Source organism: Manacus candei, unplaced genomic scaffold (genome assembly GCF_025592945.1).
Source record: "Manacus candei isolate 608988 ecotype Guabito, Panama unplaced genomic scaffold, ASM2559294v1 h1tg000015l, whole genome shotgun sequence".
NCBI classification, from domain to species: Eukaryota; Metazoa; Chordata; class Aves; order Passeriformes; family Pipridae; genus Manacus; species Manacus candei.
In genome coordinates this window covers 25,714,651-25,736,267 of record NW_026138063.1, presented here as the reverse complement: position 1 = coordinate 25,736,267, position 21,617 = coordinate 25,714,651, and the positions used below count along the sequence as shown (strand labels likewise).

The following is a 21,617-nucleotide window of genomic DNA, read 5'->3' as shown; positions in this document are numbered from 1 at the left end:
TAATAGTAAATTGAAGGATCTCTTATAACCTGTGGTGTCAGTGGTATGTGGCTTAAGTAGATTATAACACAGTTGACTTTTACTGCAAAAGTCTGTCATGCCAAGGTAGAATCTGCATGCAGTGTAAGGTTTGCTAGGCCTAAACATCCACAGGCAGTCCCTGAGCACAGGTTCACATCCGAGATCTTAATTGTCTCCAAACATCAGGCAACTAATCTGCATTTTGAAGAATCTCTAAATGGATATTTACATAATTTATGTTTTACAAAGACCACTGATGTATATTTGCATAATAGACTGCAGCAGTGTCAACAGATCCATTGCAGCCCATGGTGTCAGCTCTCGTGAACTTCCAGTGGGCTTTTTTCCTATTGGAGCCCTTGTGACAGAAAGAAACAGCAATAACTGATGAATCGCAGAGTGGACAGAGTGCCTGTCAAAGCTTCTTTGGCTGGCTGTAAACACATGGAAATCAAGCTGCATGCTCAGTCACCTCAGAAGTGTTCTGTATATGTTCATTCCAATTCTGTGAAGAAACAGCAGAGATGGTCCTTCCTGGTCATTCAAGTCCATTCAGTTCTCTGGTCTGGAGTCCCCCATTGTTCTCCACTCGCTTTCAGCACTGCTGCTTTCACGCTCTCCAGCTTTCTCCTCCTCAAAAACAAATACATTTTCTTACCACCACTCAGCCCCTCAGTGTGATCTGGTGGATCTGTGCTGCAGGTGCCTGTAGAAGGGCCTTGAGCTTTGTCACTAGTGTCACCTGGGCAGTCAAGCTTAGCACATCAGTGCTTTAGAGAGAAGCCGGTTAAAAGCTGCAGACCTTTGAGTTCTAGTGCAGGGTTCATCACTCTCGAATGGTGTTTTTAACATTCTCATGATGAAGTTAATACCTCAAGGGGTTTTTATCTCATGTGTGGCTAATGGCAGAAGTTTTTTTTTCCTCATGGCTAAGTAGGAGAACCCTGGCCAATGTCAAGTTGAGTTACCCTGCGAAAGGGGGAACATTTGTAGCCCTCAGTCTGTAATGTTAGTAGACTAGCTAAATTCACTCTGGTGCTTTTGATGTAGGTGACTCCGTGAAAACTGAAGGGAGCAGTTCATACCCTCCCAAAACAGAACTGGGGAATGGAATCATTGCCAGCTCCAAACAGGAATTTCCTTCCTTTAATTTTCTCCTGAACGCTGATGGGATGTAGCCTTATGCATAAGCTAATAATGGCTGGTGCTTCGTTTTGTAAGACATTTTATTAGGAAAGTTTATTTTTTTCCCCTCTGGTTGTATGTCTCCTTTCCATTTGTGTTGATTTGGTATTTGTTATCCTGCTGAACATGATAAGGGTTCATCAGTTTCTCTGCATGCTACTAATAAGATAATGCTTTTAAGCCGTTCAGTGTTTTCACATGAGACATGTTCCTCTTGCTGCAGATACTCGGCAGAGTGATGGCTCTAATCATCCTCTCTGTCAATAGCTGTCAGCTGTGATAGAGCTGGGTTCTGGCTGGCTGGATAAACCAGCAGTGGGAAATAGCGGATGTGCTGAAGAGTTGCCAAAGTAGAGCAGCAGAAAAGACTAATTTAAACTTCCCATGCCAGAGCTGAAGCAACCTAATGCTGTGATGTTTTTCTCTAACTACTCTTGATATTCAGTCTAAAATGATTAATCCAGGATAATATCTTGCCACAGATTCTTTTCATTTCAATTCTGACTAAAATGAAATACTGGAAAGATTCAACAAACAAATGTTTCCTACTGATTGATCTAAGGACCAGAACTATCCTTTGGCATTATAACTAAACCTTTTTTGTTATTAGATTAAAAGAAATTAGGTGATGTCTATATTTAAGTTATTTCAATGTTTAATCTGTAGTTAAACATCAGTTATTATTATATTCTATTAGAATCTTGTCATGGTTTGAGAACCCTAAAATCCAATTCTCTAGTCCAAGCCCCCTCCCACATCTCAACCCAGTGAGATGGGTTTTCCAGACACCACACAAGACTCAAATGGGGGAAAGGGAATATATATCACAGTGACTGTACAAATAAATACTACAATACATTATATACAATCTTACCTATCTCTACCATGACATAAGTATTTACAATGGATCAAATCTCTTCTCCCCTCCAAATAAAAGTCCAGGAGGGAAGAAGGAAAAGATCCCTTTCCACTCTCAGAGCAGCAGTGTCTCTAAGGCAGCAGGTTCTCTTCTTCTATGCAACAGCTGTAACTGGATTGTTGTAGCTGGATCTCTTTTCAGTACACACAAGGGGGTCTCCTTTCACCCCTCTCGGCCCTTCGACTCCAAGCGAAGGTCTCACCCGTGGACTGCCAGCAGGGACAAAACTCGCTTCACCACGGGCATATCACGAAGTGCAGGGGCATCTTCGTGAAAGTCCCTTCCTCAGGGGATTTAACTCTGAATCAGAATGTCTCGGGTAGCTTTCAGTTGATAGTCTTTGCCTCAAGAGTTCTACCAGAGCTCCTGTGCTCTGTCTCAAAACTGCCAGCCTGGCAGCAGCGGAGGGGGGGGCAAGGTCACCCCCTTCGCATTCCGTCTGACCATCCTGTCTGGCTCCAGGACGTCTTTGAGCTTTTCAGCTCCTCTCTCTCCGGTGCTGCATGTTGCATTTTAGGACTTCCATCCAGTAGGAGTCCACCACCCCAAATTAAGAGGGGTCTCAAAAGGGTTTTGGGGGGTCTGGTTCAGTTCTTACCCCCAAAACTCTGTTTAGAGCTTAGTCCTGCTCTCTCTTCATTAGACATCTATGTGTCTTCTTGACTGCATGTTTGTTGCTGCTTCTTCAGTTATCTCTTGGCTCTTAGCCACAATCTCTGGACGCTGCTTCTGCTGCTGCTCTGTCTCTGCTCACTCAAAGTGGAGAAAACTCCTTCAGCTTTCTAGCTACAGGCACTTAGCTCAGTCTAACACTGTTCCAAGTCCCTGCAGCCCCCCCGCTGGGGGCTGGGGGAGCCCAGCCTCCAGTGGGGCTGCTGCTGTTTCTCCTCGTGGCTCCTACACTTGGCTGCTTCTTCTAACAACCACTACAACTAACCTTCTCTTCCGTTCTGCTTGTGATATGTTTATATTTTGCAGAAGCGCTCATTGGCTAAAACCTCAAAACTTCAAGGGTCACCACCCCCTGGGGTTTTACCATTTTATAACTTCAGAGGGAAAAACTGTTTCCCCCCACCACAATCTCTTTCTGAAATTTTTAGTATAACGTTCTGTCTCTGCTCAAGATATAACAGAAATACAAGGAACATTTTAAATCCTCACTGTTGCCGTTGGGTTCTGGTGACTTCAGAATCTTGCAGCAGGAGTCTTGTCTGCACAAGTTCCTTAGGGAGCAATGGGAATAACTGGAAGAATTTGACCAGCTTTTAAAGAATAAGGAAGGATGAGAGCAGCATTTTTGCAGGGTGAAAAGAACATTTCAGACGTCTCTTAGAGATGCTTGTGATTATTTTTCTGTACCTACCATGCTGGAGGTTGATGCCATGTTTGTGGTTATTCCACTCGGGGATTTGCTGGAGCTGCCCACAGTGCATGTGTTGAATGCCCCCTGCCTTGCTTCAAAGGCAGCTGAGCTACAAGGGCTCTGCCCTGAGTCACAGCTCTTAGGTGGAAGGGCAGCTGTGCTGTGGTTTATTTTCTCCTTCTCACTCCCTATGGATATGACATCTGTTTATGCTAAAATGTGAGAGGGTGGCTTCCTAAGCAGTGAGCAGTCCATCTTCCTGCCCCTTGGGGAGGTATGAAGAGACCTCATGCAGTGGGACAGAGCAGTTTCTGTTGTCTCTTCTCTTTTACCTGGCACCCTGTTACTTAATTTGAGTCATTCTTTCCAGTGTGTTTTGGGCCAGTTTGCTGCCAGGGTAAACCCAGGTAGTTAGAGCAGAGCCTGCTTCAGTCTGAGAAACACCTGTCCCTGTGTACCTTCTCTGATGGACAGGGCATGAGAGACCTGGGTTCAAGCACCCTCTCAAAATCACCTGCAGGAAGGATCTGAGCCTAGACCATCAACTCTCATGGGTGCACAGTTTAACTGCTGCCCCAGCTGGCAGATACCTCTCTGCTCCCTTACCATTTGGTGTGATCCCACAAGCCTGATCTGGCCAAGAAAGAGCAGACCTGCAGGCTATCCTCCGCCTCCACCACACACCCCAGGGCTTGTGTGTGCAGTGAGCTGCAGAAACAATCACATTGGAGGGCTTTTGGAGATGGAGACCAAAAGATCTAGGGAATCATTACGCCCCTAGGGCTGGGCAGCAGCTGAATGGGAACTCTGAGAATCTCAGTGGTGCATAAACACCCAGTTTGGGCAGCTAGCCTGGCACATGGAAGCCTAAACTTCCCTGGGGATTGGTGCTGCCAGTGCACAGGTTGTAACCTACTCAGGCCTGACCTTACTCTTAAGCTTTATGATGTCTTCCTGTGGCATGAAGAAACTGTACAAGCTTCTTGGATATGACCTGGGAAGTTTTCAGTACTGCTTTTCAGTTCTAGGCCTGAGGGCTGAGAGACATGTGCCCAATTTGAAGGAGATGGGTAGTAGTATTTATTTTTGGCAGATGAAGTGCAAATCCTTGCTGTAAGTTGAACTGACACTACTGCTGCTATAACATCATTTTCAGGCCTTTCACAAAATGGAGCTTTGTCTGTTTAGAGCTGCAGAGCTAAATTAAAATCCTCATTACAAATGTCAATTGCAAATACAATTAGCAGTTAATGAAAATGCTGGATATTTGAAACACAGAAATTTTTAAGCAAGAGAAGGTGCAGTTTCCCCTTAGGGAAAAGAGTGCCAACAGCACATGCTCCTTTTCTTCTCGAGAAATTAAGGAGTGTCTGGGGAAGAGGAGTTGGGATGGCTTCAAATGTTTTCATACTCCCTTCCAAAATAAGTTTATAGTTTCCCCATATACAATTTAATTAAGTCTTCGATTTGACCTTTGTATTGAGCAATGAAATTTAACTGGGAAAGATGTGGGTTGGAGAGCACAAACAAAGCACGCCCCACGTCAGCCAGTATAAGAACTGTTTCTGTAACCAAAACTAATGAGATCACCAGGACAAAAGCAACAACCAAAGCATTTTCAATTATTACTAATATTTTTCTTCCTTGAGCCAGTTTATATTTTTCTTAATTACAACTTTGAGCCGTGGCGTGATATTTAGCAGATGCCTTCAGCACTTGGCGTGCTGATCATTTACACACTGCAAACTGGCAGGGGCACCTAATCTTTGAAGTCTAGAGCACACATTCATCTTTAACCATAAAGGTCAGCCCTGCATTCCTCACATCCCCCCAAACTCCCATTAAGTTTAATAGGAGTTTTGAGCATGTCAGGCATGTGATATCAGGATCGCTCTCAGTCTTCATGATATTACTAGTGAGGCATGTACAGAATTTCTAAACTTAAATAATTAATTGCAGCACACGGTGGTGGCAGAACGCAGTCACAGAGCTTTTTAGTTGTTTCTTTTATTACAAGAAAGTTACAATGAATGTTGAACAGATTTACTGGGAACATCATGTTTTACAGATACTTCCATGCTGTGTTTCAGGATATCATATCAGCTGTGCTGCACTATGTACGAGGTATCTGGCAAACTAAACAAGCTTAAACATTGCAACCACAAACATGTGCCTAGGACTAGACTAAAAACAGATGTTTCCAGGAAATGTAAAAGATGTTTGGCATGTTTTAAGCTTATACTTTCAGCTTGTCTGCATTTGAATAAGTCCTGTATTAGTGTAAACAAAATGACAAAATCTTTTCTTGCAAATGACTGATTCATTAATGGAAGTACTGCTGAATCACACAAGGTTTGTTAGGTTATTTCTTCCCAAGGAAAAGATGAATTGTTTTATGTTGACATTTACCGTGGCAGGAGCTGAGGCAGTTATATGTGCAGGTTTACTTTTTAGCCCTCAGAACTAATGCAGTTTTATTGTGGCTCCTGAAAATCATGCAGCGTTTGCTATGGCAGCTCTGTATCGAAAGACAAACACATACAGTGACAGGTTTCCTTAGAGTATGTCCTGTTCTCTGTATAAATGTATATATTGCATTCAAGTGCATATAGAGCAAAAGATTGTTTGATAATGGGGGAAGGAGCTGCTTTTTCGTGTAAGTTTGGCTTCTAGGTACCTGAAATCTCAAATTGTCTCACAGTTGTTCCTGCTTTTATTATTGCTTTTTTTTTCCTTTGTTGCATATGACTTTAGTTCTGAAAGTTCCAACCAATGTTATTTCTTGAAGAGAGTGGGTGTGGTTCTTCTCAGGATGAAGAATTTGCATCCAAAATGCACAAAAAATGCAGGAAATAAAGTAGTTCTCACACTGGTCGACAGGAGAGGTAATCTGCCAGAGATCACACAGAGTTTAATGCAGAATTAAAATCTGGACCTAGATAATCCTAGTCCCAATTTATGACTCTCCCCTCAAGGCCAACTTCACTCACTCGCTCCTTAAAAAGAGAAACAGAAAGATCTTCAGAACACATCAGTTGACCCCAATAATCTTGTCCCCCAGCTCTTCTGGAGAGGCTGACCTGAACCTAATGCCACTCAGGAGTTAAGTGGGGAGGGTGACCTATGCAGTTGGTATTTCTTCCATTTTCTGATTAAATGGTTTTTTTCCTCCTAACACCAAGTTTCCGTAAGAAGGTGTGTGGGGAAAAGGCTTCTATGGACACCATATTCTCAGGCTGAAATAGAAAATGGTAGAACAGTACATACATGGGAGACTGCAGAGCTGTTCATTATTTCCTTCTGCTAACTCCAAAAGGGATATATTACACCCACTTTTTACTGACTGGTATTATATAGTGGACAATAACAGACTCCAGAATTTGGAGAATTGTATCACAAGTTATCACACCTCAGGAGTTCTCACATTCCCGTTTCCATTTCTCTGCTGCAGCTGTAACTGGAAATAATTGGTGCTGGTCTTAATGTCAGGATAATGGATTATCTGGAAATTGTTGGTACGTTTTATGGCGACAGCATTGTTTTGTTTCAGAGCTTCTTCCTTTGAATATGTAAAAGTAATTTCAGCTTTTGCTACCAGGGGTGATAAAAAGCTAATAATAACACTGCAGCATCTACTGTAATTGAAGAGCCTGTTCCACCAAGTTGCACCTAGCTTTAATTCTCTTATGAAGCTGTCAGCCAAACCCAAGCCTGTGATCGAAGGGAAATTTATCAAGCAACTGAGTTCCAGTGTGGAGAGAACTGCAGGTGCTGACCAGTTCACTTTAGACCTGCATTATGAGTATCATTACAACCATGATTAGGCATTCAAGACCAAGGCATTAATTTGCTATCGTAGATGCTGACATTCTGTCTTTTCAAAGCATGGTGTTTGCATGAAAGTCTAGGAAGAAATAGACAGGCCTGACTTGATGTAATTAATGTGGGAAAGCAGAAATAAACAGTCTCCCCTTCTTTCGTCTCCCCAAATAGCTGGGTTGGAAGTTCTCCCTAGCAGCTCGTGGTGTAAAACTGATGGAAACGTGTTCAGAATCCCCACTTTGATATGGGCATGGTGGATTGATGAGCATGGATTTGCTGCTGTCAGTGCACCACTCCATTAGAAACCAGGCTGCTGTAATTAACATTTACAAGACTAGTCTGGCAGACCTCTCTGGTTTGTTTTTATTCAGCATCCCCTGGCAGGGGCTGTACACTTTTCTGGTAAGAAGGTCTGTAGCCTTAGATGGATGCAGGCAGCACAGCTGTTGGTCAGTGACAATGGCAGTGGTGGAGGAGCAAGTACTGGGGCCCCAGCAGGTTCTTCTCCAGGCACTGGTGCCTTGGCACTGCTCTACAAAGCAGGGTCTGCCAGAGACCCTCTGCTCGGTGTGACGGGGAGGGCAACAAGGGCTGGATCTTAAGGGTGCTGGGACAGCTCAAATACAGGTTTCTCCAAAACTGATCCCGCTTCCTCGGTGGGAGATCAGCCAATTCACCTGCCCTTCCCTTCCTGCTCTTTTCCTTTGCTCCACAAGTACTTTCTCTGTCTGCAGCAGGGAGTCCTTGCATTTATGCTTCATCACAATGGAGACAGTGCTGGGCATGTCTCAGGAGATGAGGAGGGTCCAGTGGCACTGGCAGATCTTTGCAGGGAAAGGCTCCCTCACACTGATTGTTTACAGTCCCAGAGAAAGGGCTGAACTCAAGTCAGGTCAAGAGAAGGACAACAATGGAAAGAGGTTTCTGTTAAGTAGCTGAATTTGGTCATCCCTTGGCAGGACCATCAGAAACATAAATAGTTTAAAGCAGACCTTGCTGATACTGTTCTTTAGAGAGCAACAGTATGCAAGTACACCAAGAAATAATTACATATTTGATAATTCCTAGCAGTAGCAAACTGCAAATCATTTGGCCTAGGAGGGGGGAGCTAACAGCTGAGGTGTCAATATGACTTGAACTTGTGTCAGATAACCTGGTAATAATCTAAAAAATAATCATGTTGTTTCACCCCTGTAGCATTACTGGCTAAGATTAAGGTGTGCTTTAATGTAGGACTCAACAAATGCATTTGAAAGGCATGCTCAGCCCTCACTATAGGGGAGGTTTCCTGTTCCTAAATTAGATGACAGTGACAGTTTTGATCTCCCTTTCATCCTAAGCTGGCCTCTCTGAGGAATGGTATTGATCCATGTAAGTATTTATGAGTAGTTTAGTGCTGTCAGAACAGCACATGCATTACTGGGTAGCAATCTGTGGTTAGATCTTTGAGGTGAAGATAATCCTGAATGCTCTAAACAGTGGGGTCAAGTAATTTTTATTATGTGCTTTGTTTATACTGTCAAGATATTAGTTTAACAGCAGTTAACACAGATGAAAGTTCAGCTGAGGAAGTGGACTCAATCCCCTGGACTAGCTGAGCTGTTGTTCCCTGTGCTCAGAGTAATCACGGGGCCTGGAGGAACTCTGACTCAACAGACTTTGTCCTCAGCAAGAGCCCCAAAAGGCTGCTTTGGCAGTCAGCTGCCTTCACTAAGTATCCTTTTTGGCAGGATTTGAATATTCGCACTGGGAGCCTGGATGAGGAACAGCACAGTAGCTACTGCAGTGGCTGTGTCACCATCACATTGCAGTGATAAATAAACAGCATAGAATAATATTCATCTGCCAGCATCCAAAAGGCCATCACATGTGTCAGCCTGAGGTTAGCTGGCGCCTTCAGAGATTTTAACCACTCCATTTCTGGGAAGGAGAGAGGGACTGATGGTGAAAGGAAGTTTCTAGCTATGGAGAAAGCTTCTAATTGGGAACCATAAAGCCTTTAAAATGCAGAAAGTAAATACTAGAACAAACCAAAGCTGTGGGATTTGGCTGGTTGTTTTTATGAAGTCATACTCTCTGGGCTGCATTCATGAGTGCTGAACATCTGGGGTTCGCTTTGTTGAGACTGGAGTTTCATTTCTGTGCTAGTCGTCACACTGACACTTTATTTTTTCCCAGCATGATCACTATTTTTTGCCTTCTGAATGTCAGCAGTAGACTGAACTTTACCTATATCTGACTCAGAAAAAGATTTAAGGGGAAAAACTCATTTAACTCAGAGTTTCTCAGCCAAAATCCTGGAGTGAGTAAGCAACAGGAACTCTGAGGAAACTGGAATTCTTTACACTGCTAAAATTTGGGCCTTAAAAAATAAATATAGGATTGAAAAAGATTTTGACTAGAAGTTGGGCTATTTTTATTTAGTTTTAAGAAAGGAGAAAACAGAACATTTTAAATAAAATTCCAGGTTTGCACAATTAGATGCCAGATTAGAATTGGCCATGAATAGCATCGGAAGATACTCTGCTGTGAAGACAGAGAGAGAATTCAGAATGTGGTCCTTTCCCTGGAAAAGATAAAGGCAGAGTTTTCTAATGTATTATTTAACACTTGTTATGCAGTGCATTAAGCAGTCACTGAGAGGAAAGCTTTTAAAAACCAACAACCTCTCTGATAGCATTAAATCTTACCTTAGATTTTTTGTTAAGTCAATAGTAAGAAAATAAACAAATTAATACATTTCAGTCTGCCCGATTTATAGATGCCAATCAAGTTACAATGCTGGACATGGCCAGCCCAAAGAGGGGAATAGATTTACCTGAGTGAGGTCTTAATTTAATCAGCTGGCCCCAGAGAGCTGAAGTCAGCAGGCTAGGATGATATAAGAGGCAGCAGAGAAATAACACCTTTACTGCAGTTGCAAAGGAGAATGACAGTGATGGAAAGGACTCTAGGCAGTGTCAGAACACACCTATTTCCATGATTTATTCTTAATTTACTTTAATGACAGTCTGAAGGTTGTCCATTTTTCTTTAAATGTCCTCAGAATACTGATATTTTCTAAACATTTGGAGCATGGTTTTTCCTCCCCCTCCTTTCTGTTAGCTCCATTGCAGGTTGGAATCAAAGAGGAGCTAGGGACACGTTTTGCCATAAGGAATTTGGAGTGCACTGTTAGACTACCCTTTTTTCACTGTATCCCTTGCCAACCAGTGTCCCTTCCCTGCAGTCCCTCTTGAGTGAGGTCTAGGAGTCACACATTCCTCTGGGATTAATGTTGATATTATGATAAAATGGAGGAATCCATTGCATTTCTTTTGCAATTTATTCTGGCAGAAGGACAATGTGTGCTTTCCCAATACAATAGCTCATTTTTATTATCAAGTGAATTTATTGATGGTTGTTCAGAACTAGTGACATGCAGACAATGATCTCAGATTGCATTTGCATTTCTGGAGTACTTTCCATCTTTCCAATTTCTGCCAGGAGCTTGCTTCTGTGATTCAGGGTTTTTATTTTAAGATTGGACTGTTTTTTCATCTGCATTACAAATCTGTGCCTTTTGCTTTCTTGTGTATGTGCACTGCTTTCATTAGTATCAGAAATCCTTTAAGCTTGGACTTGAACATTTATTGTTAATTATAAATTCTTCCAGGTAGGCATTTGTTTTTTACCAAAAACTCAGGTGTGTTTTTACAAACTGACTGTAAAATCATCATCCCTTCAGCAGATGATATAGTGGGTTTTTTTCATTCTCCACAATGCCAGTGAGAGGGTTCAAGGGCAATATGATCTCGGTAATACTTGCAAATAGCTTGGGAATGTTTAGATAACTGGAGACTAATCCTTTTGTCATTAAAAAAAAAAAATCCATGTTTTTACAATAAAGAACTACTCCTACTTTCTTCTGAATCCAGTCTTTTATATAAAAATGGGTGGAATTGCCCCAAAATGCATCTGGAAGGGGACTTACAAAAAGGAGGGGGAGCAACTTTTTACACGGGCAGATAGGGCAAGGCGTAATGATTTGAAACAAAAAGAGGAAATATTAGTTTAGATCCTAGGAAGAAGTTCTTTACTCAGAGGGTGCTGAGGCACCCTAATAGGTTGCCCAGAGAAGCTGTGGCTGCCTCATCCCTGTAAGTGTTCCAAGGCAACGTTGGATGGGGCTCAGAGCAACCTGGGATAGCAGTTGGCACCTCTGCCCGTGGCAGGGTGTTGGAACTAGATCTTTAAGGTCCCGTCCAACCCAAACCATTCTATGATTCTGTTAAGTCCATATGCTTTCCAGTCTCCTCCGGCACCATCTCACCAGCTTGGCGGTTGCTTCACTGGGATCTGTTACTAAACCACTCAGTTGTAACATGGTGTTTTAAAGCATGAGACAGTTCCCATCCCAGGTGAAACCGAAGGTACTTTTTGTGAGAGAAGGTCAGGCTCTGAGAGCAGCCACTGCAATGCAGAATACCTGTTATTCTGCTCAGTGTCTGTGAGTAGCCAAGTAGAGCCGGGCGGTCAGAAAAGACTTGTTGAGCAGAGCGGTGGGTGCTGAGGACAGAGGAGCCACACTGGGTCCAAATGCAACATTAGTGCAAGTGCCCCATCACTCTCTATACACATTTCAGTTGTTCAGAGTGAGTATACAACACGTTCCAGCAACAGAACTTAAAACCCCTGTTTAAAAGATTTGTGATTAATCTTACATTTACTTTTGTGTTTTCAGATATACTCAAGGACAAGAAAACCCATCCAGAGAACAGAAACGAACCAAAACCAACTGTGAAAAAGATTGACACCACAACCACCAGAAGCACTGTCAAGTCATCCTCCAAACACAGTGTAAATGGAAGTGGGAGCAGCCCAGCCCTGAGCCCCTCCCTTGTTTTAGCAGCACTGGCAGTTCTGTGGCGTTGTCTGCTGTAGCTGTGTTGCCTTGCAGCCATTGTGCTACTGCTTCTGTTCACTGTCATTTATACCTGCAGCCTTACCCAACAGAAAACAAAACTAAATGGTTCTCTAGTTTATGTGGTATGTTAGAATAAATATGAAATGCTGTGCTGGAGTTGGCAGATACCAAATGTCATCACTTACAATATCTGGAGATAGCCTTTGGCAAAGCCCACCCACGATACAGAGGGGATGGTGACAAGGATCTGAGTAGCTTAAGTTATGGAGTAGAAGTAATGGAAAACACAGAAACTATGTATGGGTGTGTTACTGCTTTTATCGATTTCATTTGCTAGAATTTGACTGGCTGGTTTTGTTTGTTTAATTTTTCTGATAAGTTATATGAATGGTCAGTCTTCAAATTCAAGCCAATCCATACTTTATGTTTTCAGTGAACAGCTAACAAGCTGTGTCTACAGTTCATAGAATGTTAAGGGGTTGGAATGGACCTTAAAGATCATCTAGTCCCAATACCCCTGCTATGAGCAGCAACATCTCCCACTAGAGCAGGTGAAGTACTCTCTACCGGCTTGATGAAATTCCTGAGTGATCAAGAAGTTCAAAGCATGTTTGAAACTTCTTTTCACTCTTACTATTTAGATTGTAGGAAGCAACATAAAAGTGTATGGTGTGTCTAATATATCAGTATAGTTGCCTTAATTATGGAAACAAATAGAACCACTTTGTTTACTGAGGGATATAGATAGGGAGTTTCCCTGCCCCACAGAATGTCATTAACAAATGCTTAAGCGTATGTTCAAGGCTTATTGGATGAATGTCCAGCAAAGGGAAACATAAATAAACATAATAATGTTTTATCCACTTGAATGCAGCTCTGTACAGAGGGAAAAAAAAGGTAATTCAGTTCAAACTTACTTTGCCTATATGATGTTACATACCAACTCAAGTTTTCCATAAAGATCCCAGCGATATAAATTATTGGGAACTCCCATTAGACTCTAACTAGATTTTGTGCAGTATGGGTCCCTGAAGTCAACTGTTTCATAAACTGTGTATTATTTAATTACATTTAATGTTTAAAATTTTGTATCACGTTAGGTGTAAATGTAAAACACACTGAAATCTAGAACATTCTCTGTTTTGCCTCATCTTGATTGCTACCTTAGAAAATGTCAAATGTGCATTATTATATTACAAGGCTTTGTTTTTTAATCAATGATACATTGATGTGTTTTAAGTTTTCGGATGAAAAAGTACTGTAATAACTTCTAATGAGTTAAGAGTTAATGTGTGTTTTCCAACAACTGTTTACAGTGCCATTGAATATATGTATACAAACACAACTGTTGAATACAGTGATTAATATGATAAATATATGAAACATTCGAATTGTTACTACATTTCATATCTATTACAACAGTTTAATGGCCATTTTCATGTTGCAGACTATTATTATGTACAGTTTTGTAAGATTTGATGTAAAACACTTGCCTTCATTTTTTTGTAAAACATCTCTTCGATACTTGGAGTTACACAGTCACTGACGTTACTCAAAAGAAGAACCCTGTATCTTACTAACCAGCTTCAGGCTTTTTATTGACAACTTTGATTATAAAAGCCTGACTTAAAGAAGGTGCCGTGTGCCAGTGCTGCTGCTGGATGTTATTACAAAGTGGCAATAATTCACAATAAGCATACAATAAATGAACAAAGGCTCGCTACACTTTGTTTTCAGACAGTATTAGTGAACTTGTCTAGTTACATTTGCAAAGGTGGGGCTTGAGTCCGATTTCTAATTTGGGCTCTTAGATCATATTTGCCAATGTAAAGGTATGATCAGAACCGTGGACACACCCAGCTGAGAAAGCAGTGTCTCTAAAGCGGCAGCAGCTAAGTTTTCTAAAAGATAATTGCATTTTAATGTTGAAACAAGTAGATAAAATGGAAAAGGTACTTACATTAACATGAAGTATTTTGTATTTTAATTCTAATTTTTCAAAATGATAAGGATATTACTATCTCTAATCAGGGCTTCCCAGTCAGATCAGTGAAAGTTAGTTTTCCCAAAAGTACTGAAATGGCTGTCCTGTGTTTTCCAGGGTTTGTGAGCTGCACCAGTCCATGGAACCATAATTAAAAATGCTGCTTCTTGTATTCATTTTCAGTACCCTTTGGAAAAGTGCTGTGGTACCTGAGGAGGTGTGCAAGTTGTGTCATTTGTACAGTGACAGAACTCTGTAATGCCTTGCAGTCCTAAAGGGTGTGTTGTGATGGCTGTTGTTGGAGAGGCTGCCCTGTGTGTACACACAGAGATGTACTTCTCAGGTGCTGACACCACCTGCTCCTGGGGTAACACCAACCACTGTGGTTTCACTGGAGCAATTCATGTCTGATGCTTGTGAACCTGACTCCTAATTTAGTGTTCTCACACTTGAGATGCTCAGTCACCATTCAAACAGGTGCACCCACATTTGCACACTGTCAGGATTCCTATGGACAGAGGTTTCGGGGCTGGGCTCTGATCCTGCCAGATTTCAGCTGTGAAGCTTAGAGTTTTCAGTTTTTCTCACCTTCAGAGAGGGAACTTGAATACCCAGAGTTAAGTGTCTTTCTGAGGTGTGTTCTGTGAAAGATTTTCAGTGGTGATCCCACTCGTGTTCAGCTGCAGCAGAGGCAGCTGCAGAAACCCTGCAGGAGTCATGGATGGAATAACTCACCCAAGGGATTATTTGTTGCTGCTAAAGGTCATAATCTTGCCAAACAGAAACCTCTGAAAAATCAAGTGTTTGAATTTGGAAGTTGGCTGGCAAGTATTTGTATGATGTAGCACTCACCTCTCAAGCTAAACAAGAGAACCCTTTTAAAGTTTCTGTAACAAAACAGAACAGGTTCAGACCTTGGGATGAGAGAGAATCAACTCATTTCTTTGGATTCAACCAATGTTTTAATAGACACAAATTGTTGCAGAATGAGGAAAGAGGACTCCACATCAATTAATACATTTCACACTAATACATTTTACACTGTAAGAAGAGTACTGGTCAAACCAGCATGAAATATGTGTATCAAAAGTGGCGCAGTTTTTAAGGGCAATGCAGTGTATTTCTACTAATGGTTTATAATTTTTTTCCCCAGGATCAGTTGCATTTACATATTTAAAATGAATGTTTTCCATCAAACAAGACATCTATATCAGGAAAAGCAAAACCAACTGTCTGTGTCAGATAAAGGACATCCTTTTCAGATGAATAAGATACCTGGTTTACAAAACCTTATTTTGTTATCCAGAACACTGTAATTATGATGCAATTACAAAGGTCTAAATTCAAAGTACTTTTCAACTTGTCTATGTAATCTCAGTGTCAAAGAAGGTACCAGTCTAAGAGCATTGCTGTAGCCTTGCCTAACAGTTATGAGTTGTATTTTTGATTGTTTATTGTTTTGCTGTGACTTCCTTTTAATATTTTGCTGTGCCCGCATTTGTGAATGCCAGCGTTGGACGGTAACTGCTGTCATACACTTGTGAGTAAAATCAATCTGCAATTTTCTGTTGATAGCGATGGAGGCTTCTTACCAGATCAGACGAAACTACTGTAGTGTCAGTTCTTAGTGTTTCACTGCTCCTGGGGCTCTGTGTTACACCAGGTTCCTGTAAGAGGTTCAGGAGGTCTGTGTGTCACTAGTCCCCTTCCTGGCTGTGGAAGTGTGAGGGAAGAGTGAATCTGGGTGCTCAGAGATGTGGGTGGCTGCAGGGGCCAGTGCATGGCCACGTCCAGCTGCCCTCTCGGAGGCCCTGAGACAGGTGTTCTCAGCTGATTTCAGGTGGCTCTTACACCTCTCCAAATCAGCTCATGGAGACTGGCCAGGCAAAGAGCAACACAGAATCTAGAGCTTGCACTTTCAGGCAACTCCACAGACATCTGCTAGGAACTGGACTGGATTTTGCAATTTAGATGCTTTACACAGTCTGGCCTCTCATTTTCAACCTTGCATTTTTTTCTGCCTTGCACATTGCCAGTGTTATGCTCTGTTTTCTGGCGCACCAGGTACTTTGTCATTGCATGAGGAACTGTGATTCTGATCTTGCAGTAATGAGCCTTTTGAGGTGCAAATGTCTGTCAGAGCTTGATAAGAGCAACACAAGTAATACTGTCCAGCTGCATTGGCTTCAGAGGCTCTGTGTATGGGAATCTGCCTGTGAGATTCACATCTCTCTGATCTCTTAAATCAGATCTGTATTTAATGTATCCCTATTTCCTTTTGATACCAAGACTGCGATGTGTATCATAATTTTAAATTTGACTCTCTAATCCTGAGTCTTCTCAATATTGTCCTAATGATTGTTGTGCACAGACTTGATTTTAATGGTAATTGAGCCTTTTTGCCCAGATTCGCTGAGCTATTCTTATTCAGTATTGCACACTATTAGTGTCAAGCAAGATGTGTTCAAGTGAAAGGGGATGAAACACATCCTACTGAGTAGGACAAAAATCCAGAAAGTTCCTATGTTCCTGAATTGGACTCTTCACATTAAACAAAATTTGAGGTTTAAGCTGAAATTACAGTTGAAATTTCCTAACTTGCATGGTGTCAGTGGGATTTCAACCTTTTATTGAAAATCAATAAGTAGTCTACCCATTTTTTTTTAAGTGGGAATTAATTGATAGAGATGTTTTCCCCATGTCTCTGGACATGGGTAGACTCAACTCTGTAGAAGTAGGACACATTCTCTGTCCTGCACATTGACCATCACAGTACCATAAGTGCTTAGTGTTACGACTGGCCAAACATCTGAGGCAGTTGTTTTCATTTTATAGCATTTCACTGCTCTAGTGCTTCTTGCAATGGCATATGGCCTGTGTGTTAATGAAAACTGAAACGTCTTAGAGTCAATGTCATTATTGCTCAGACGTGCTAGTCAAAAAGAACACAAGAAGGTCTTCTTCCCATTTCCTCAGAAGTCTAGAATTATTCCCAATACTGAATTCTCTTCTTGTTTCCACTGTCACTCTCTAGATAACTACAATTGAATTGTATTAAATATTAAGCCACCAAAAATAAATGCTAGCCAAGAGATTGTAATAAATAGACAATAAACTCAGAAAAGGATCCTACATTTAAAAATTGGTAATTCTCATTATCAACACTAGATTGATTTCCCCCCATGGAAATCATGTCATACCCCTTTGAGAGAAGGGCACATCAAAGAGAGGCCACTCATGCTTTCATGATGTGCATGAAGTACTTCATTAAATACCCTCTAACAACGACGTTGGTCTTTTTTTTTCCATGCACAAAATATTAATACTACCTTGCAAAATTATGCTGTTTGCACTTAATCATTTCAATTAATCTTTAGTAAATTACCCAGTACTTTGTAATTATATTTGCAGCTAATTTAGTGCCATCTTAAAATAATTCGTTGCATAATATAAGCAATTAACATTTATTCAGGGTTTTTTTCTGTTGCAGGGGGACATATAAATTATTCTCATTGGCCTTTCTGTACACCTAATTAGCACCTGTTTGAATTATTCTACAGGCTATGGACACTTCATCTGAAAAATGAATGCATTGCTAGTTTTGTGAACTCCTTGTAAATACACAGTTGTAAAAATTCCTTTTCAGGGGAAGTGTGTTTTCATACATCTTCTGGGTTTATGAGCTAAGCTAGGCTTTTAGGCTATTGCACCTAGAGTAGTTACTGACATTTTTAATACAGTTAAAATAAAAGTAGTCTGATACCTCTTTCCCATAATTAAGTACAATATCCCAGATTTGTAGCCTGTTTTATTCAGTGATGAGAAAGGAAAGCAATGAGACTTCAAGAATATAGATCTTAGTGTAACTTTCACATTTCTATAAATGCATATACAGTTCTACTAATCAGGTTATCAGAAGCATTGCTGTGCTGGAATGTTGAGGGTGCTGTATTAAACTTGTGGAAATTAAACTAGATTGCTTCAATCTGTAAGTTTCTGTAAGTGAATCTGTAAGCAAGCTCCTCAGTAAGTGGTAATTTTCTATTTAAGTGCACAGAATATCGAGGAAGATGATTTGATCTTTCTAAAAAGGAGAACTGAAAATAACTCTCAAACAATAATGCCAATATAAAATATTTACAACCTCCACACATATTAGATTGGGAAATCAAAATAAGAGACTTTTCTTAGGGTATAAAATGTTGCAGCAGATCCTCAGCTCCTGCGAATCAGTGTTAGCTCCTTTGTTTTCAGCTCAATGAGGAACATTTACCACAGCATATTATCTAGCCCAAGAATGCAAATTTCTGCCCATCTTTTTCCAGATGCAGAAAAATCAGGTGTACCTGCAGTGATTACAAAATTTTCATTGCAGTTTTACATTGCCCCAGCCACTGATCAGGTGGTATTGTTACACCTGAAAAGCAAACCTGTGACACATGGGATGCCTTAAGTCTTCTGGCATTTTCCCTTTCCAGGGGCACAGCAGGGCCCTTCTCCAGAAGCAGCTGGTTCCACACCTTGTAACAGGGACTACAAGGAGATGTTCATTCTGCGAGTATCTCCTAGGGTAGAAATTCTTTCGTAGAGGAGGTTTGCTGATACAGATCAGGCCTTGAGGCAGATCAAGTCTGATTTTTCTGCTTCATGATAAGATATAGAATCCAGGTCTTAAACTGGCCTCAGAAACTAAGAGAGACTCAGTTGAAAGAACTGATTGTGGCTTTGATGTTTTTAGAGGAGCTTACAGAGCAAGCAGCTGTGTTCTGCCTCGGAGCCTGTGTATCTTTGGGTTCAGTTCCACGTCAAATTACCTGTGAGTTTCCAGATTAGCAAAAGGACAATTTGTGAGTTACTGTAGCCTGATATTCTATAGAGAAGAAATAAAATTTCCTCCTGAGCAGAAACAAACAGTATTTTATATTATGCTAAATATCCAACTTGGAAGGAAACCAAAGGGGGATGTTGGGCCTCACAAAGACACAGAATCCCCTTAGCGGGGTTGGTTTTGGTGCCTGTGTAAGAGTTTGCCTGCTTGTCATGAAAGAGCATGTCTACTCCTTAGCTCTTTTTGGGGACTTGAGAAAAGCTACAGTTTGTAGTTCACAGATGACAAATCATTTACAGGCAAAAGTTGTGGACAAGTGCCCAAAGCAGTGAAGAAAGCAGTAAGACATTCGGTGGGGGTCTCATTGAAAAATGAGAAAGTGCATTTAATTCACATATTTGAGCTTTTGCATTAGGTATGAACAATAGAGTTGAAACCTACTCCCAAAACAGTGCAGTTGCATATGGGATCAGCCTAATAGAGCAACAATACTACAGAAAATGTTTATTGGATCCCTCTAATATGGAGCCATATTAGAATAAAAATGGAAGGTAGTATACTTAACCTTGCATAAAACAACCTCTTACTGTACTTTGGTATCAGAACAAATACAGTATGAATGTTTACAGTGCACTGGGATAGAAATTCTAGTAAAATATCTGCTTTGCCATTTAGCTTTTTAAATAACTAGTTTATGGCCTCCTAGTCTGTTTTAGTTCATTTTATTTTACAGGAAATACTAGGCTGCTCCATTTGTATCTTACATTAGTTGCATCTTGGGTATTTTAAGTTGCAAAATAGATTGGTTTTGCCCTAAGCTGTACACAAGCTCTAACACATATTTCTATTTCCCAAGCACATGCTTTATTTGCAGTATATCTGCTTATATTTTTATTGAATAAATTTGTCAATTTTCTTCAGTTTGTTTTCAGCATTGGATACAATAAAGGCAATTTTAAAAAACCAGTCTGAAAACAGTGTCTTAGAAGAAGAACAAGGCTACACTGAAAAGCTAAACAGCCTGTTTTGTAAAAGACTGTGATTGGGAATAAAAACAAGTAATCCACAGCAGGAAATTAATTATTGTCATCTGTTAAAATTTTTCTTTTTTTTCTGAATGTTTTCCATCATCTGTGATGTAAGTTACAAAGCCTGTGAAATCTTAATCTGGTCAGATGATGCTTTGAATAAAGAGTGCAGACTTTGAGAACTGCTGAGGAACTTGTAATATTTTGGTCATAGTCTGGCAAAAAAAAAAAAGGTCTGTTTCTGCAGCTTGTAACTACTGTCTTGCTCTCCTTTTCTTTCTTGCAATTAACACAGTGAGATGTAAAATGCCTATCTGCTCTCCTGGGAGCTCTTAATATCACTGAAGAGATGCAATGCTTGTAGCAGTCTCCTGGGTAAAGGCCAGCACACCACCCTCAACAGGTGGGACTTTTTCACTGAACTTCCATTCCTACATAGACAATCAGATTCAAGTTCTCCATTGACTAAGGTCTTGCAATAACTGTGCCATATTAAAAGCCTCTCCCCTGATTTTGATTGGGAGCACAGTACTTCTCTGTCTTCTTATAGGCCAGTGTACTAGCAAAAGGAAACTCCCTGCTGTTAGCTTAGTATGCTCATCACTTGTTAGTTAGAACTTTGTGGTTTTTCTTCTTTTGGTGTTTTTTTGTCAAATGCTGATTATTTTGGTTGTGCTTCTATCTAAAGTAACTCAGGAGAGACCTTTGCTCTTATAAGCATTTCCTGAAGCTGATTTTCATGAGCTTCTCTTCACTGCTCTGTCAAAACAGCTGTTTTTTTCCTGCTTAGAAGTTGGTGGGAAAGACATTTACTGGTTTTTCTTTTTTTATTTCTTGTTTTGGTGGTACTTAGGAGCAACTCTTACAGTATTCTCAAATGGTTTGAATGAAAATTATAGGACAGACCACTGAACCACAATAGTAAAATGAACAAATTGTTCTTTTATTATGTTTACGTGATTCTGTACCTGCTATCTACCTACCTACTTTTTTCTTACTCATTTTTTTTTTCTATTGGCATGATGGTTTGAGCGTTGCCTCCTAAAGCATCCGTGATTCCAGCTTTCTTTGATTTTTTTTCAAAATGCTTCCTCTTTGAGATCTGGGAATTGCATACAGCTCATTTCACCATCTATGGAGAGTACTTTTTGCTCATATATTCGTTTTTGACCCACCTCCAAAGATAATAGCCAACAGCTCTTCTGTGTCGATGCTAAAGGAATGCTTGTTCTCTGAAGTGCTGCCTCATAAAAGCCTTTTAAGTTTAAGGATTTCACATTCATCCTCTAATTAAGCAGGTGCGTAAATCTGCAAAGCTGCTTCATTCTGAAATCCAACCTGCCTCCACTTCAAAGGATGTTGTTTCTTTTCTCAAAGATGTTTTAAAAGTGCTTCTTCGATGCCTCAGATTTGTAGGGTTATTTAAAGGCTTTGCCTCTCACCTGATCCAGTACGTATTTTCCAAAAATACAAAGAATACATCAGATCTGATGAGATGCCCCAAGGACGTCCATTATTAGCTGGAGTTCATATCTCTGACTGAAGATCAATTGCATTGAGC

The 21,617-nt window shown here is 40.7% G+C and overlaps 1 protein-coding gene across 5 annotated transcripts in view; it reads left to right on the top strand.

Annotated features, from left to right (window-relative positions):
- Positions 1 to 20,367, top strand: part of LOC127468434 (glypican-5-like) — a 407,170-nt gene extending 386,803 nt beyond the window's left edge. For all 5 annotated transcript variants that reach the window (XM_051781578.1, XM_051781576.1, XM_051781575.1 and 2 more), the window contains one exon: positions 12,034 to 20,367. In XM_051781578.1, coding sequence (XP_051637538.1) covers positions 12,034 to 12,233 — 200 coding nt within the window. In that variant the 3' untranslated portion in view covers positions 12,234 to 20,367. The remainder of the gene's footprint in view (positions 1 to 12,033) is intronic.
- The last annotated feature ends 1,250 nt before the right edge of the window (positions 20,368 to 21,617 follow it).